Genomic DNA, 16,134 nt, shown 5'->3' with positions numbered 1-16,134 from the left:
TTTACTTCTTTTGGTTTATTAATGCTTAAATGGATCGAGTGATCGCAGATCTACTTCGAATCCAAGCTCATAGACAGGCAGTCCTGGTGTATTTGCAAACTAACAGTATTAATAATTAAAGCAGTATGGTTACACCATGAACCTCAGGCAGTCAAAGACGCCCAATTTACACAAATGCATACAATATAACAGAATCTCTAAAACTAATAATAACCCTGTTCTATAGCATCACGCTTCAATATAGGCGAGATATATAAATACAAAGAAGGATGTCTTAAAATATAAAACAAAGAAAGGACAGTCATCCAAACCAGAGGCTCTGAATACAACACCAGCAGTCAGCTTTGCAAAGAGGTCTTCAAAAGATGGACCAGTCAGTCTGTGTTACCAAACTGGTCTGATAACTAACTCTAGTTCTGCGCCCATATTTATTGGACTTTTTCTCTCCCATCGTGTGTCGGAAGGCTTAATTAAGCTGAAACGTCTGGTTTGTTAGATGGCCTTTGTCTTTTCTCTAATATATGAGTGAGGGGCCCTTAAGTTAGAACACCTGTTTTGTCAGTAAGTTTCACCACGGTTGTTAAAACATTTTTCAGGTATCATGAAAAGCCTAGTACTTTTACAGAATAAAAAGAGAGAGGTCCTCTTGTCCTAAGTTGCAACGATAAGAAACTTACTACATGCACATTCCACGAGGCCCCATCACGGATATGTAATTATGTCGGTGTTTCATAGTTCAGTGTCCAGTTTGTTTTCCAGGATATCGGTGCTCCCAGCAGGACTGGAAATCCTTTTTCTGGTTTTGTTCTTTTAAAGGTTCCTTAAAAGCCACCACAGGGTCTGCAGTCCAGCACTGATCATCACATGTATGTGTAACAGTCTCAAATACCTGATACCTGCAGGATACCTGAACTCGAGCAGGATATCCATCTTTTGTATTCTAACATTCTCAATGACACCATCTCACCTGGTGAGTCTCATCACATCCCAAACATTCAATTCTCCTTACATCATCTAATTTAACATTTAAGTGGGAAAAGGATAATCCCTGTGAATCACTGGGGGCATTCTGAAACACTATCCTATAATGCTTTACCATAGGTACATGCAGGACACGGTTTTGGTTCTGCTAGTGACAGCCCAGTTCTGCATCTTTGACATCCACATATTAGTCTGGACACATGCTGGTCCGTGACCTGTGTAATGTCAGAAAGTGGTATGCTGTCAGATTGCAAATTGTATGTTGTCAGATTTTGGTACATGTGCAATCAGTGGTGATCTGATGGGTGTTTTCCTATTGTCAAAAAGAGGTACATTTACCATTTAATTATACTTTTTTTTTTGCAAACTTAAACTGGAAACAGACAATCAATTTCACTAAAGAAACTATTCAAGAGACATCCACCACAAAATTGCACAAGTAAAAAAAAAAAAAAAAAAAAAAGTAGAACACACAGTATATTGCACATGATAAATATTTGCATACTGTTTTCTTAATGGTGGAAAAATATGACATTGCATTAAAAACAATGTAAAAGACTGGAAAATATGATGCAATCAATTAAAAAAAAAGCATAACGTACCAGATTTGAATGAGCGCTTCCCTGCTTTCTTAGTGGAAGTTACTACGCTTGCTCAAGCCTAAATGTGTGGAGTATCACTTTTTAACATGTACCTGAAAATAACACTACACCAGTAAGAAATTAAAATTACTTTCACCTCTGACTATAGCATCAACTGTACTTCAATTCAGGTAAAATCTGCCAATCTGATTTAGACATTGCCGGAACTGTGTATATACTGTGTTCTTATATAGTACATTTAGTATTATTTTTATTATTTGTTTTGCAAAACAGAAAGTTATGTTTCACTTTCATTCCATTTGCACTTTTATTAAGTCTAATACAATGATGCATTTACGAGATTGTGCTTCAGTTCATTTGATTTCAGATAATGTATTTTGTATATTTTCTGTCTTACAAAAAAACATATATTTATGTATTTCCCCTTGTGTAGGTTCATAATGTAATAAAACTAAATTAAGTTCACACAGACAGGTTTGTAGGTTCACGCTGCACAGCGTATTGTTAATGTGTTTTTCCAGCATCCGTAATAAATAATTTTCATTTTGGTAAATGAAGGGGTATTAAATTATTCTGGTGTTTTTTTTTTGGGGGGGGGTTGCTGATAAGCCGTACTTCTGTCTTATCAGTTTGATATATCTGCCTATTTGACGGTAGGAGGTTTTCGATTTGAGACTTTATTGTCTAGTTTTACACTGAATTTGTCAGGTAAATTCAGTGACGTTGCTTTTAGAAGTATGAATATTAATTTTTGTTTCCGGTAAACTCAAAATTAAGGTGACCGATGTTCTGTTGTTTTCAGTGCAAACAAATACATTATATTCCAGAGATTCGGGGAGCTCAGCAAAATCTAATTATGTATTTTTCAAGAATGCAGTTTTAGAAATATATTTCTACAGTGCTTAAAAACCTTAAAAGACATCTTAAAGTAGTACAGAGAAAGGCTTGTTAAAAGCCACACAATTACTTAATTGTTTACCACGCTGACATTATTTATTCCTTATAAAACTTAATGCAAAAGAGAAAAAAACCTGCTTGATTGGTTGCAGTTGGGGGGGGTTGTTTACGCTACAAACCTAACTCGCTTCCAATTTCTTATTCTTACTATGTTTGGCGGTAAAGACAACAGGGCTAACCAGTTATTGGATAATGATTGGTTGGGTGGGTTTTTGTTGTGCACAGTTACCTAGTAACTAATATTACTTGTGTAATAGAAAATAAAAAAGGACTCGTCCTTAGTAAGTCTGCTTTACAGTTAAAATTGAATAGAACTAAAAGATTTTTGTGATAACGATTGTAATAACTAGTGGTGGTGTTTTTTTTAGAGCCTTGTTTAATCTGGTTAGGAAAAATAACCTTTTAGAATTTGGAACTTTTCTAGTGTCTCTTGGCATTTAAAAGGAATATAGGAAAATGTGGAGCATTCCAACGAAGACTGTGAATGTAAATGTTAATAGATTAAACATGTAAACTGTTATGTACTGTTTAAACTGTCATATTTTCAATAATGCATCCCGTATGCTGTAGATTCAAATATGTACAAAGTTAAAGTAAAAGCTGCCTTGTGTGCAGTATTTTGCACTTGCTTTCAGCATAGGAAGAGTGTGGGCTAAAGCCAAATACACAAGAATATGCAATACAAAGTGTAATTGCAGGGTGACGTTTTGGAAAGTACAGTGTGGCAATGCAGCTAGGGTTAAACATGGAACCAAGCATTAACTACCAGTGCATCTGTTCCAGAAGCACATGATTCCACACGAATCAGGCAACTGGAGGAGAGTGCGACCTAAATGAATGATCTCAGGAGATCTATATTTATTCAGCTTGTTACTTGGCAACACACAAACACAACAGTGCTGTAATCTGATTCGGCAACAAAGAATCTTGAAAGTTCTGCAGTGTTTGCTGGTGATAATTATTCAATGAATAACAAAGTTAATGCACTGAAGAGACTATTGTTAAAACTAGGTCTTGGACAATGATTCACTGACAGATGCTATGTTCAGAGGATTCGTTACAAGTCATTTGGCTGGCACAAAACGAAAAAAGAAAGACAGTTTTTTCTGGATTAGGGTACAGCGTCTTCATGGTACTCCTAACATATCTGTTTGTGGTTAACTTCTAGTTCTGCCCATATTATTACACCATGTAACAATTTCTTTATTTTTTTTTTGGTTCTTGGGTAGTAAGTGTTATTTCCTAATTTCTTATGCCTCAAAAGTATAGAAAATGGCTATTATTCCCCACAAACTTTGCTTTTGTGACCAGGACAGTGATATTTTGAAATTTACCTATTTTCCAGAATATTCCAGATAGATTCAGTGCTGAGTAAACTTGGAGTAACTTCTAGAACTTTCCAGTAATATAAATAGTAGTATAAATACAGGGGCCTTAAGCCCACCAGTTCATTTTAGTTCCAGCTGCCTAAGTGGATACATATCTGCATTTTTCTGAGATGGCATCAAGAGGCTGCAAGCATCCGGCAGACGCATTTTGCTATGTCTGCGGCGAATTTATCAAGACAAGAGCGAAAAAGTACTCCGTGGAAGCATCTGCTAAGATGTGTGAGGCCTACAAGGCATATTTCGGCATGCCTGTCAGGGAGCATGACAAACCCTGGGCACCTCATTTCACCTGCGAGCACTGCAGAAAAACTCTGGAAGGTAAGATGGACAATTGTTGCTCAGTATTTCATGTTATAAAATTTGTTAATTTTTTAAATTGTAAAAGTTTTTAATTTTAAAATGTTTTACAATTTTCAATGTTATTGAAAAAATATATCATATATGAAAAATGTTGCGAGAATCTCTTACACATTAGTCAGGGGTGAAATAAATGTATTTTTGTAGGATGGTACAGAGGGGAAAAGAGAGCCATGAAGTTCGCTATCCCAAGAATTTGGCGGGAACCCACTGACCACTCAAGCAACTGCTACTTCTGCATGGTGGACCCTTCCAAACATCGGACTGGCAAGAATGCACCTGCTATCGCGTATCCGGACCTTCCTTCATCCGTGGCCCCGGTGCCACACTGCCATGAGCTCCCCGTACCCACTCCTCCGGAGAGAGAGCAGCCGTCTTTAGAAGAGAGCAGCAAGTCAGAGAGCGAGGAAGACGTTGTAGATCCAGATGACAATTTCAGAGGTGGAGCTGAGGAGAGAAACCCATACTACCCCAACCAAAAAGACCTCAACGACTTGATTAGAGATCTTGGTCTCACCAAGTCCAATGCCGAGCTTTTGACATCTAGGCTCAAGCAGTGGAACTTGTTGGATGAAAGTGTGCAAGTCGCAGATCAGAGGAAGCGTCACCAACCTTTTTCCATCTTCTTCACCCGTCAAGATGGGCTCTGCTTCTGCCACAATGTGACCAGTCTGTTCGAGGCAATCGGAATCGCCTGTTACCAGAATGTGGCACCTCTTCATTGACAGCTCATCCAGGAGCCTCAAAGCCGTGCTGCTCCATAATGGTAACAAGTACCCGTCTCTTCCCCTGGCTCACTCGGTGCACCTCAAAGAGGATTACAACAGCATCAAGACCTTGCTGGACGCCTTGAAGTATGATGAGTACGGCTGGGAGGTCATAGGAGACTTCAAAATGGTGGCATTCCTGATGGGTCTTCAAGGCGGTTTTACCAAGTTTCCCTGCTATCTTTGCCTTTGGGACAGCAGGGACACCAAGGCGCACTACCACAGTTGGGACTGGCCACAGCGGACAGAGTTCTCTTTGGGGAGGAACAATGTCAAGTGGGAGCCACTGGTGGTCCCCTGGAAGGTGCTGATGCCACCACTGCACATCAAATTGGACCTTATGAAACAATTTGTCAGAGCTCTAGATAAGGAGTTGGCAGCCTTCAAGTACCTTCAAGACTTCTTTCCTAAGCTGTCTGAGGCAAAGGTCAAAGCCGGTGTCGTCTTCGGAACAAGGATAAAGAAGATCCTGGAGTGCAGTGAATTCCACAAGAAGCTCATTAGTGAGGAGAAAGTGGCTTGGAACAGCTTTGTCACAGTGGTTCGGGGCTTCCTGGGCAATCACAAGGCCAAAAACTATGTGGAGCTGGTTGAGACTCTGGTGAAGAACTACGGCACAATGGGCTGTAGGATGTCCCTCAAAGTCCATATCCTTGATGCACATCTTGATAAATTCAAGGAGAACATGGGAGCGTACTCGGAGGAGCCAGGCGAGCGCTTCCACCAGGCTATACTGGACTTTGAACACCGCTACCAAGGACAGTATAATGAGAACATGATGGGAGACTACATTTGGGGGCTGATTCGTGAAAGTGATTTACAGTATAATCGTAAATCTTGAAAAACTACTCACTTCTAAATCTTTTGTAGTCGTCTTTGTATTACTTTAGTATAAATACATGTTAATTTGGATTCATGTGTTGTTTTTTTCTGACTTTATGTGAACGAAAAGACACACATTTGCCCGTTTTCTCGTTGGAAATAGGTAAATTTCAAAATATCACTGTCCTGGTCACAAAAGCAAAGTCTGTGGGGAATAATAGCCATTTTCTATACTTTTGAGGCATAAGCAATTAGGAAATAACACTTACTACCCAGGAACAAAAATTGTGTTACATAGTGTTATTATTATTATTATTATTATTATTATTATTATTATTATTATTATTATTATTATTATTATTATTATTATTAAGATGTAGTATTTGGTCTTTTTAGAAGTATTTAACTGGAAACTGAAACATTGGAAAAGGTATTTGGACAACGGTTTGGATTGTGATTTGGGTTTTGAGACTAGGAAACAGGCTTAATCTGCCTTGTTACCAGTTAGGGAAACATCTGTTTAGATAGCACCCGAGATTGGGTTAGGTTTTGTTTATTTTTCCTTTATTATTGTAAATAATGAACCCACGCTACAGCGTTTTCTCGCATCCTGGTTGTCAAGTGTTTATTTGAAGAAGGAAAACCTGTGACAAGAAGGCAATCTCTCTCTCTCTATCTCTCTCTCTCTCTCTCTCTCTCTCTCTCTCTCTCTCTCTCTCTCTCTCTCTCTCTCTCTCTCTCTCTCTATATATATATATATATATATATATATATATATATATATATATATATATATATATATATATATATATATAGTATCAGGTTAACGGGTCTGTTTCTGTCTTCAATATGATACAGGTCATACTTGCATAAGAAATGACAGCTATAGTGTTAATTATTTTTAATTCTTTTCGTGATGCAATCCTAGTTTTTGTTAAGTGGAATGCAAAAAAAAAGAAATAAAACAGTTTTTTTTTTTGTACAACGCCTCCTTTTCCACATTTTGTTTTATTCGATGTGCTTATTCAAGTTAAAAACTAATGAAAACGTGTCTATGGCCACTTTATTACGAAGGCACAACAATGGCTGGGATTATTTATATAAAAACATGTTGTCTTCTTCTGTTTCTACTTAAAATACACACAAGATTGTATTGATTTCTTTTGTTTTGTAGTTAATTCACAAGGGTAAAGTAAGACATTTCTTCTGGGATATTTTTCAACTTTTAGTACAGTGTTACATATAATGGCTTTGATAGCATTTTGAGAATGAACGAATATCCTAATGAATATGTAAATCTTGAAGGAATATCCGAAAATGAAAATTCCATGTTCGTCCCAGCAATAGTTATATTACAACCCATTGAAACTGAATTGGATGCCAAAACATCTCGGTTTTAGTTCCATACTAGGCGCTGCTACTTGATTATTACGTATAGATACCTTGAGATATATATATTACTAATTCAAATTACAATACTCACCATTGTGTGCTGTATGGTTTGGTTGGCTGGACCTCTTTGGCATTGCGAAGATTGAAGCACCGCTTATTCTATATTGTATTCTATATTGTATTCTTATTGTAGTAACTACTGTCCTAGATCGCACTTATTTTTGTATTTTACGGTTCCTAAAGTGCATACTGAGGTTGCCAAAAGATAATTTGCTTTATTTTGCTCCATGGTCTTGCAATGAATTACAGTCTAAACTTAAGTTGCTGTTCCAAATAACTTTAGTACAATTCAGGAGTAAGGTGCATGATTATCAAATTGAGAATTGTGTTTGTTCTAGTAGTTGATTACACCTGCCACTAATTGATTGTCACTAACTGTTTATTGTTTATTGTATTGTAAAAAAAATTGTGTCCATATTATATTTTTTTTATATCCGGAAAAGGAATACATGTTAAATTTAAAAGATAAACCTATTTCTGTTATGGTTGCTTGAAAAGGTACTGTATTGTTAATAAAGAATTGTTTACTTTTGACTTGGAGCTTGTGTTAAAAGAACGAACATGAAATAATGTTAAATACATTAAATAGATGTTTATGTAGCAGAAATTTTAAAATATTACAAAGTACCACATTAGTAAATATCTTTTTTAAGGTCAAATCTTTGTAGCTGTGATCATTCCGTGAATTGTGTTTTTTGTGGTGATGCTGTGACTTGCATGTTTGTCCTGTGACAAAACAAATTATATTTTAAGAAAGAAGATTACTTAAACATATTTCATACATTTACAGTACAAGGGTCATATTTAAAAGCAGACAGCTAAAAAAAAAAAAAAAACCATAAGACGACAAATGTAGCATTGCCATTCCCCTCTGAATCTGTATTTTAAATCCACCTTCATTTTATTTGGTTTGCTGGGATACTCACATGATTACAAGACCTTGCATGATTTAAGAGGCAGTGTATAATATTTTTTGTGGGGGTGGGGGCACACTTATTTGTACGATAAATCCAATCTGCATGGGCACTGAAAAGGTTAAATCTTTTTTTAAAACATAATGTTCCTTTTCAACAAAGAATGCATCTCAACTACACAAACAAGATTACTACCTAGTATAGTTTAATACAAATTATTTTCTCTTTAGCTTTGATGGACTATACAATACATACAAGATATATAAATGTGATGCTATACAGTTTGGATATAAAGACATATGCACATTTGGGGGAAACCAAAAAACTAACAATGGATACAGCCGCCCAGTATAGTAGACTTTCCTCTCAAATGATTAACCTTCTCATATTAATTTGGAGAATCTGTTGGAATAACATCTGTGGTTTTATTTTTAATTTTTTGTGGTTTGTCTGATTTGTTGAGGGGATTGTTTCTGTAGTTACTGTGCAGGCAGTAAATGAAGTGAGAGTTCATTGAGTTGTGGTGTTCTTGTATGCTAACGCTTGGTTCTCTTGTAACTGTCAAGGTCTTTTCATGCTGTAAGTTTTCTATTCCAAATGATGTGGATCCTGTTTCAGGACTGTCGAAGCGTATGATTGCTTGTTTTTACAGTCCTACTTTGTGTGCTCCAGTGCCTGGTACGTTATGATGTTGGTTGTTCTGTATTACATTAAGCTTTATTACAGTGTCTTCAGCGATAATCGTGGAGGTCTTTACTAAACGAGAAGCATGCTTCTCCCTATTCCCCACTGAAAGTCTTTCCCATGTGATTCAGTCAATGTTTGAAGAAGAAGGTTTAGTCTAAATTAGTTAGTAAAGCTGCTGATTTAATTACTGTTTATTATAATGCAGTATTTTGAGCCAGCTTGTTCTGCTACTGTAGTGAGCTACAGAATGAAAATGGCGAGTCAGTAAAGATTTTGGATGCCAGTGATGAATGCTGCTTTTTGTGTAAATTTAGCAAGAGTACAGTAAAAGGGCATTGCCCTGTGTTTGGGAAGCAGATGCCACCACCTGGAATTTACTAGGAGTGGCGTGATTTTGAAAGACCCAGTCTGAGTCTTTTGAAAATTAAGTTTAGTGAGACGTACAGTATTTTCTGGAGGATTAAGTGATGATCTGCTGGTAGATGGCTTCCACGTCCTCTCTCTGGCAGCTGCCACATGGGCCTGAATCAGCACTGCATTTATAGCCTTATGTCAGACTGACAAATGAGCATCGCCCTGGATGATGCCCCTTACTTTGCTAAATTAGTTCTGTTGCTGAGGGACAGCAAGATTCCTGCTAGCTGTTCACTGGAGGAGTCTTTGTTTCTTTCCCCTCTGTGTCCCTGCTGTTAGCTGCTTGTTTGTTAGCAAATACCCACAAGGCTGGACTTTTTTTTGGCAAAGATACCATGAGGAAGCTTTTTTTGTGTTCTGTACTAGCTTCTATTATGCAGATACACTATCAAGTAACAAATGAGAGAAGCATGGGCTCTGGCATACAATTCCTGCAGATATGCTTCCTCCTAGTGGTGGAATATAGTATCACACATACATTTCTTTTTTATAGTAATTATTCTTTGACCCTCTTAGTTTTTGATATTTGTACTGCTAGAAAGAGCAGAAAATGGATCTTCAATTTAGGACGCAAGTGTTGTTTGCTTGTGGTGGTCAACATAGCATACTCCTAATTTGAATCTACAGCTATGGCCAAAAGTTTTACATCACCTAGAATTGGATTGAGACAATAGACAAAGAGAAGGACCCCATAATTAACACAACAACTTTTTTAACATAATTTTAGATATTTTATTTATCATCATGTAATCAAATAAACTACAAAGTGATACCGGAAGCCATAACAGTAGTACAGCATTTACTGTTAGATTTCAAAATATCACTTTTTTTTTTTTTAATATGGAACACTACAAAGTGGTATGCAATTCAATATGTTAATGTAACATTATTCAGCAGGTTTCATTTGACTTCATGAAGCAAAATCAGTTAATTCTATAGGGTTGTGTAAAACTTTTGACCAGAGCTGTACACTGTGTTTTATTAAATTGTTATTTTATCATGGTTGATGTTTTGAATTGTGTAGATAATGGTGAAACGGTTAATATGTACACCTCACCCTCTTGAGACTATCTTTGAGGAAGATGGCTGTTTTCTGAGGCTCTCGTCTTAGCTATCAGTGATATCTGCAGCCCACCAAGCTTCTTCATGGGGAGCGCTGGCCAGTTCAGCAGTAATTCAACAATACGAAAATAGCTACATATAAGTTTGTTTATGTACTACTCATCATTTTGAAATAAAATAATTCTAGTATAGTGAAACATGGTTAATGAGATTTACATGTTTTTTTGTGTGTGTGCCATAGCGTTTGCTCCACCTGCCAGTGCATAGACCCAGGTACTGTTTGATGTAAAACCTTCCTGAGTTTGAAGGTCATTTTAAAACTGGATTTATTTTTATAGGGGCCTGGTTGAAAAGCAGTTTGGGCTTTGTACAAAAAGAGGGTAACCAGCTCACATTGACGTACATTGCTCCACATGTAGGGTACTGGGTGGCAGCCATGTCTCCACTAAATACAGGTAAGCATGTCTTTTTTGATTTTATTAATATAAAAAATACAATTGAGAGAACAGAGGGAAGGCGCTTTGTGACAAATCAAAAGTATTTAACTGTAATTCGTCATATTTTGGTGACAGTTCTTTATAAAACCAGTTGCAATGCGTTGTATACCTACTGTGCTTTTTACACTTAAACTTCAACCCTATTCCTTTGAATTTACGATACACTTTTTAAACCAGTTTTTTTTCTTCTCAAATACCCTGCATCACAAATTCGAGTGTAGTGATACGTGTATTAAAATCTGCAACAAAAGACGTGAACAGAACTTTACTACCCGTTTTCAAAGAAGCGGGAGTCATTGTCTGGGAGATGTCAAGTAATAAAGAGGACTCCTCCAGCTCCGAGGATGATGACTAGGAGAGATTTGTTGTTCTTACAGACATGTTAATTTACCAATATACAATATGCTTAACCCAATTTGCCAGGTATTCCTTCGTATTAATAGCTCTTGTATGCGTAATTGAGGCTGAATCTTTGTAAATGTATCTTTTATTATATGTTTACATTTTTCCTCAAATTGAGGGTGAGAAATCTTGGGCTTCGTGTTAAATTCGAAGGCGTCTTAAAATCAAAGAAATACAGTGTGAGGTACAGAGAGCTTTGTTTCAGTCATTGACCGTTCCATTGTTCATGTTCTAGGTCCCGTGGTGGCTAAAGACATCAGCACCTACCACACAGTCTTTCTGCTGGCTATTCTAGGTGGGATGGCTGTCATTCTGCTGGTCTTGCTCTGCTTGCTGCTTTATTACTGCAGGTGGGTTAAGTTCCTACTTTTCAGTAAAATGGAAGGGAGTGTATTCTCTTGAACAGGTGTTGTTGCCAAGCAAAGTTGAAATCCAGGACAGGCGTTCATGCTTTAAAGCTGTAAATTAGCTTATATTCTGGCTCGTCTGTGACCCTTGGAAAATCACATTATCTGCTTAATTAAACCCTGCTGTGAAATTAGGCTCAAGTGTTGCTTCACTGGAACACCACTGATGTGGTTTCTCATTAGGGCTTTCACAAGTAAAAAAAAAAAAAAAAAAAAAAAAAAAAAAACTGTGGTTTTATCCCTTTCACACACACGCACGCATAAACACACACAGACAGCACAGAAAGTTTGGAGGCAATATGTACAGCTGTAGAAAGCTTAGTACAAGACCACTTCTAGCTAGAGTTTAAATTTCTTGTGCCTAGTGTGACTTGCTTTTAAAGGTAATTCAGTTCTGTCTGACAACAATGAAAGATAAATGCAGATATCTGGGAATTTCTGAGTGTAACAAGACTGCCAGAAACTGGGGGCCCTTCACATCAAGAAGGTGGTTTGAGTCGTTTCAGGCTTTACTATGTTAGATAAACTTAAATACAACATGGCTAGTGAGCATACTCCCGTGACTTTTTTGATCATCTGTGAGAGAACCATGCTGCTGATTTTTATGCAAACTTTATACAATCCATTAACATTTTTCCTTTTAATTATTTTAGGAGAAAATGTTTAAAACCACAACAACACCACAGAAAACTACTAATGTCTTCTGCCCTGGAAGGTTCGAAGAAGGACCAGGCCACCTCGATGTCTCAGCTGCATTTGATCAGTGAGGTACACATGGAAATGGTCTCGTCAAGCGGGGAAGCTGACATGTGCACGCCCATGCTTAAGCCTTCGTACAACACATCACAGGACTTCAGTTCCAGAGAAGAATTAATGTCACAACATGAAGACCGAGATAAAAGCAGAAGCTCCTTGAACAACCTCACGCATCGAGGAACTTTATTGAAGGAGTATCACAAATCAATGGAGACGTTTCATTTAAAGTCAATCAGATCTAATGAACCCTCAGAAGGCTATGAATCACCTGCACGGGATGAGTGTCGAAGAAGCTATGTCTCTGTTTCTTCTCAGCCCCTGTTGGAAAAAGGGAACAAACAAGTGCAGGCTTCTGTGAACCATTTGTCTGCAGAAAGCAAAAGCAGCACACATGAAACAACGTACCTGCCGCCCTGCACGCCCGACCAAGAGCAAGTAATGAACCGGAGACCACCTGACTACTTGATGTCAAGATCTGTTGACCACCTGGAAAGACCGACCTGTTTCCCCCATCCCGGTCAGCTGCTCTGCTGCAGCTCTGTGGATCAGGTGAATGAAAGCGTGTACAGGAAAGGGCTACCCACACTGGTCATTCCTGCCCACTACATGAAGCTGCCAGGAGAGCATCCTTTTGCTGGTCAGCCTCTGCTCCTCCAGACTGAGCACCAGTGCGATCTTGAAAGACTTCAAGCAGAACTTTCTGCTTCCCATCAGCCTTTACTCCAGCAACCTCCTGATCCAATGCAGCTGTCAGCTCAGGATACGTCTCAGCAGAATCTCCAGGCCCCACAAGGCACAGAGTGGAACCTACAGTCCACCTCCATGTCGGAGTCAATGTCAATCCCGGCATCCCTCAGTGAGGCCGGTCTTGTCCAGATGAACGGGGAGGTGCAGCTTTTGGCAGAAAAGACGCTCATGGAGCTGCGAGGGGGAAAGCCCCTGCCTCACCCGAGAGCCTGGTTCGTCTCCCTGGACGGCCGATCCAACGCTCACATCCGGCACTCTTACATCGACCTCCAACGAGCTGGAAAGAACGGAAGCAACGACGCCAGTTTGGACTCCGGAGTTGATATGAACGAACCAAAATCTGCCAGGAAAAATAGGATTGGGGCTAGAGAAAGGAAAATTCAGAAAGTCATGGCTTACACACAGCTGGTGTACGTTGATGACATGGAGCAAAACGGCAGCAAAAATGAAAGTGCCATCTACAACCCTGAGGACAACACACTAGGGCCCCTTCTAGATGGGACCCCCAGGCCTGAAGATGACATGGTCTCACCCGAGCAACAGCAGGACATTGTAACCAGAACTGTAGAAGCTAAGCCAGAACCAGAGTCAGAACTGCCCACCAGCCCTGAGCATGATACTTCTTGCAACGACGACGGCGGGGAAGACGAGAACAAAAAGAGCCCTTGGCAAAAGCGGGAGGAAAGGCCACTGATGTCTTTTAATCTAAAATGAGGATTTACAACTCCTTCCTGCTGGAGATACAAAATAACAAATTCAAATAAGTTGCCAAATATTGTTTTCAGAAAGTGCTATTCTAGGAAACAAACTGCTATCTTGAAATGAAACAAAGATGGATGAGATTAGAGGTTATATGCACAACTGCTATGCCTTTTAAAATTACAAAAGCGAAACAACAATGCAAAGGACAATTAGCTTTACATATATATTTTGCGATTTGATCAACTCCTAGGTTGAACAATACATGACCCTTGTTTTTGACTCCCCCCCCCCGCCCCCCCCCCACCCCCCCCCCCACCCCCCCCCCCCCCCCCCCCCCCCCCCCCCCCCCCCCCCTCCCCCCCCCCCCCCCCATCTACCCTATAGCGGCAGCAGTTGGACACTGTATTGCCATTTTAGAAAGTTTAGAAGGTTTGAATTGACAGAATTTAATACTGTATCTGAACACAAGTATACATTATGTTAATGAGTGGCTATGCATTGCTTTTTTAGTAACATGTTGCCTTTTGGTAATTTTGACAATTCTTTATTTTAGTTGTAAACATTTTGCAGGTATTTTATTTGAATAGTTTTATGGGTTTTTTTAATTTAATTTTTTTTCTTGCTGAAAGCCAAGTTGAAACTCAAATCAACAAAAGCTTTTTTCTGAAGCCAAACTGAATACTGTGTCTGTCTCATCCTCCACAATCTACTTCCATATTTTCCAAGTGCCTTTTCAACAGTTTCTTGTATACAGACCCTACTTCAAGGGACCCACCCAAAGCGGTTCCCTTTTTTCACTATTGTTTTTGTTTTTGTTTAGTTTTTTGTTTTTGGTTGCATGCGGTAAATTGTCAACCTGAACTTTTAATTTTCAATTTCAATACCAATGTATGCAGTAGTTAGCCATGTGCTCAGTAGTACTGTGGATTCTGTTCGGTTACAGGTAAACTATAGGAAGTTTTGAGGATCTTAAAAGAGGCCAAGAATGAAGGGGGGGGGGGGGGGGGTTGTGTGTGTGGTTTTTACTGTCATGTTTAAGGCGGACACAGTCCCTTTGCTGTTCTGGGAACTGTGGAACGGTTATGAAGTGTGAATGTTCTGACAGTGATTGGGAACATGTGATCCTTTTGTACCATCTTAACAGTGCCAGAATCGCAGTCAGTCTGGTTGCGTGTGTATCTGAGGCTTGTTATGCAGAATAAAAAACAAAGTACACAAGTTACACCCAGTTCTGTGCCTTTTTAAAAAAAAAAAAAAAAAAGTTGAAGCAATTCCTAATTATTTCAAATAGTGTTTGAAACTAGTTTTTTTTTTTTCATAGTTGACAATGTTTTACGTCATATACGTTTCTGTAAATACTTGAAAATGAAAACACGTTACAATATACAAAACAAAACATAAGGAGTATCAAAGCAATGTTCAAGAAAATTGAAAATTGTCTCTAAATCTTCGATTCCTCAAAATAGCCACCCTTTGCCTTAATAACATCCTCACAGACACGAGGCATTGGGTTAACAAGTTTCAGCAGGAAATCACCCGACTTGTCTTCCCAGCTCTTCTGCAGCAATTCCCAGAGATGTAGGGCACTTGTGGGTAGCTTTGCTTTGACTCTTCTGTCCAGTTTGTCCCATACCATAGTTCTATGGGATTGAGGTCTGGAGACTGGGCAGGCCAGGTCATTAGATTGACTTGTCCTTCACTTTCCTTCTTTGCCAGATAGTGCTTGCACAATTTTGAGGTGTGTTTCGGGTCATTATCTTGCTGAATAATGAATGGCTGCCCAACTAGCTGTAATTCTGATGGAATGGCATGCCTCAGAAGTATGCTATGATAGCCATGCTGGTTGAGCTTGCCATGGACTTGATAAAGATCACCAACTCTGTCACCAGCAAAGCAACCCCAGACCATGACACTGTCTCCTCCATGCTTGACAGTGGGAACCACACATGCAGAACTCATGCGCTCACCCTCTCTGTCTTACAAATACTCGGCGGTTGGACCCAAATATTTCAAATTTTGACTCATCGGTCCTTAAGACCAACTTCCACTCCTCAGACGTCCAGTTTCTGTGTTTTTTGGTCCAGGCAAGTCTCTTCCTCTTATTCTGCACTCGTAACAATGGTTTCTTTGCAGCAATTCTTCCAGTTAGGCTAGCTTTACACAATCTCCTCTGAACAGTTGATGTTGAAACATCTGTACTTGTAGTAGCATTTAGCTCAG

The 16,134-nt window shown here is 38.8% G+C and overlaps 1 protein-coding gene across 2 annotated transcripts in view; it reads left to right on the top strand.

Moving 5' to 3' along the window:
* LOC121315002 (protein FAM171A1-like) overlaps window positions 1-14,210 on the top strand; it is a 67,951-nt gene extending 53,741 nt beyond the window's left edge. For both annotated transcript variants that reach the window (XM_041248831.1, XM_041248830.1), the window contains 3 exons: window positions 10,742-10,858; window positions 11,538-11,652; window positions 12,363-14,210. In XM_041248831.1, coding sequence (XP_041104765.1) covers window positions 10,742-10,858; window positions 11,538-11,652; window positions 12,363-13,926 — 1,796 coding nt within the window. In that variant the 3' untranslated portion in view covers window positions 13,927-14,210. The remainder of the gene's footprint in view (window positions 1-10,741; window positions 10,859-11,537; window positions 11,653-12,362) is intronic.
* Window positions 14,211-16,134: the final 1,924 nt, after the last annotated feature.

Source organism: Polyodon spathula, chromosome 4 (genome assembly GCF_017654505.1).
Source record: "Polyodon spathula isolate WHYD16114869_AA chromosome 4, ASM1765450v1, whole genome shotgun sequence".
Classification (NCBI taxonomy): domain Eukaryota; kingdom Metazoa; phylum Chordata; class Actinopteri; order Acipenseriformes; family Polyodontidae; genus Polyodon; species Polyodon spathula.
The sequence above is the reverse complement of the archived record's forward strand: the minus strand, read 5'-3'. Positions and strand labels throughout refer to the sequence as shown.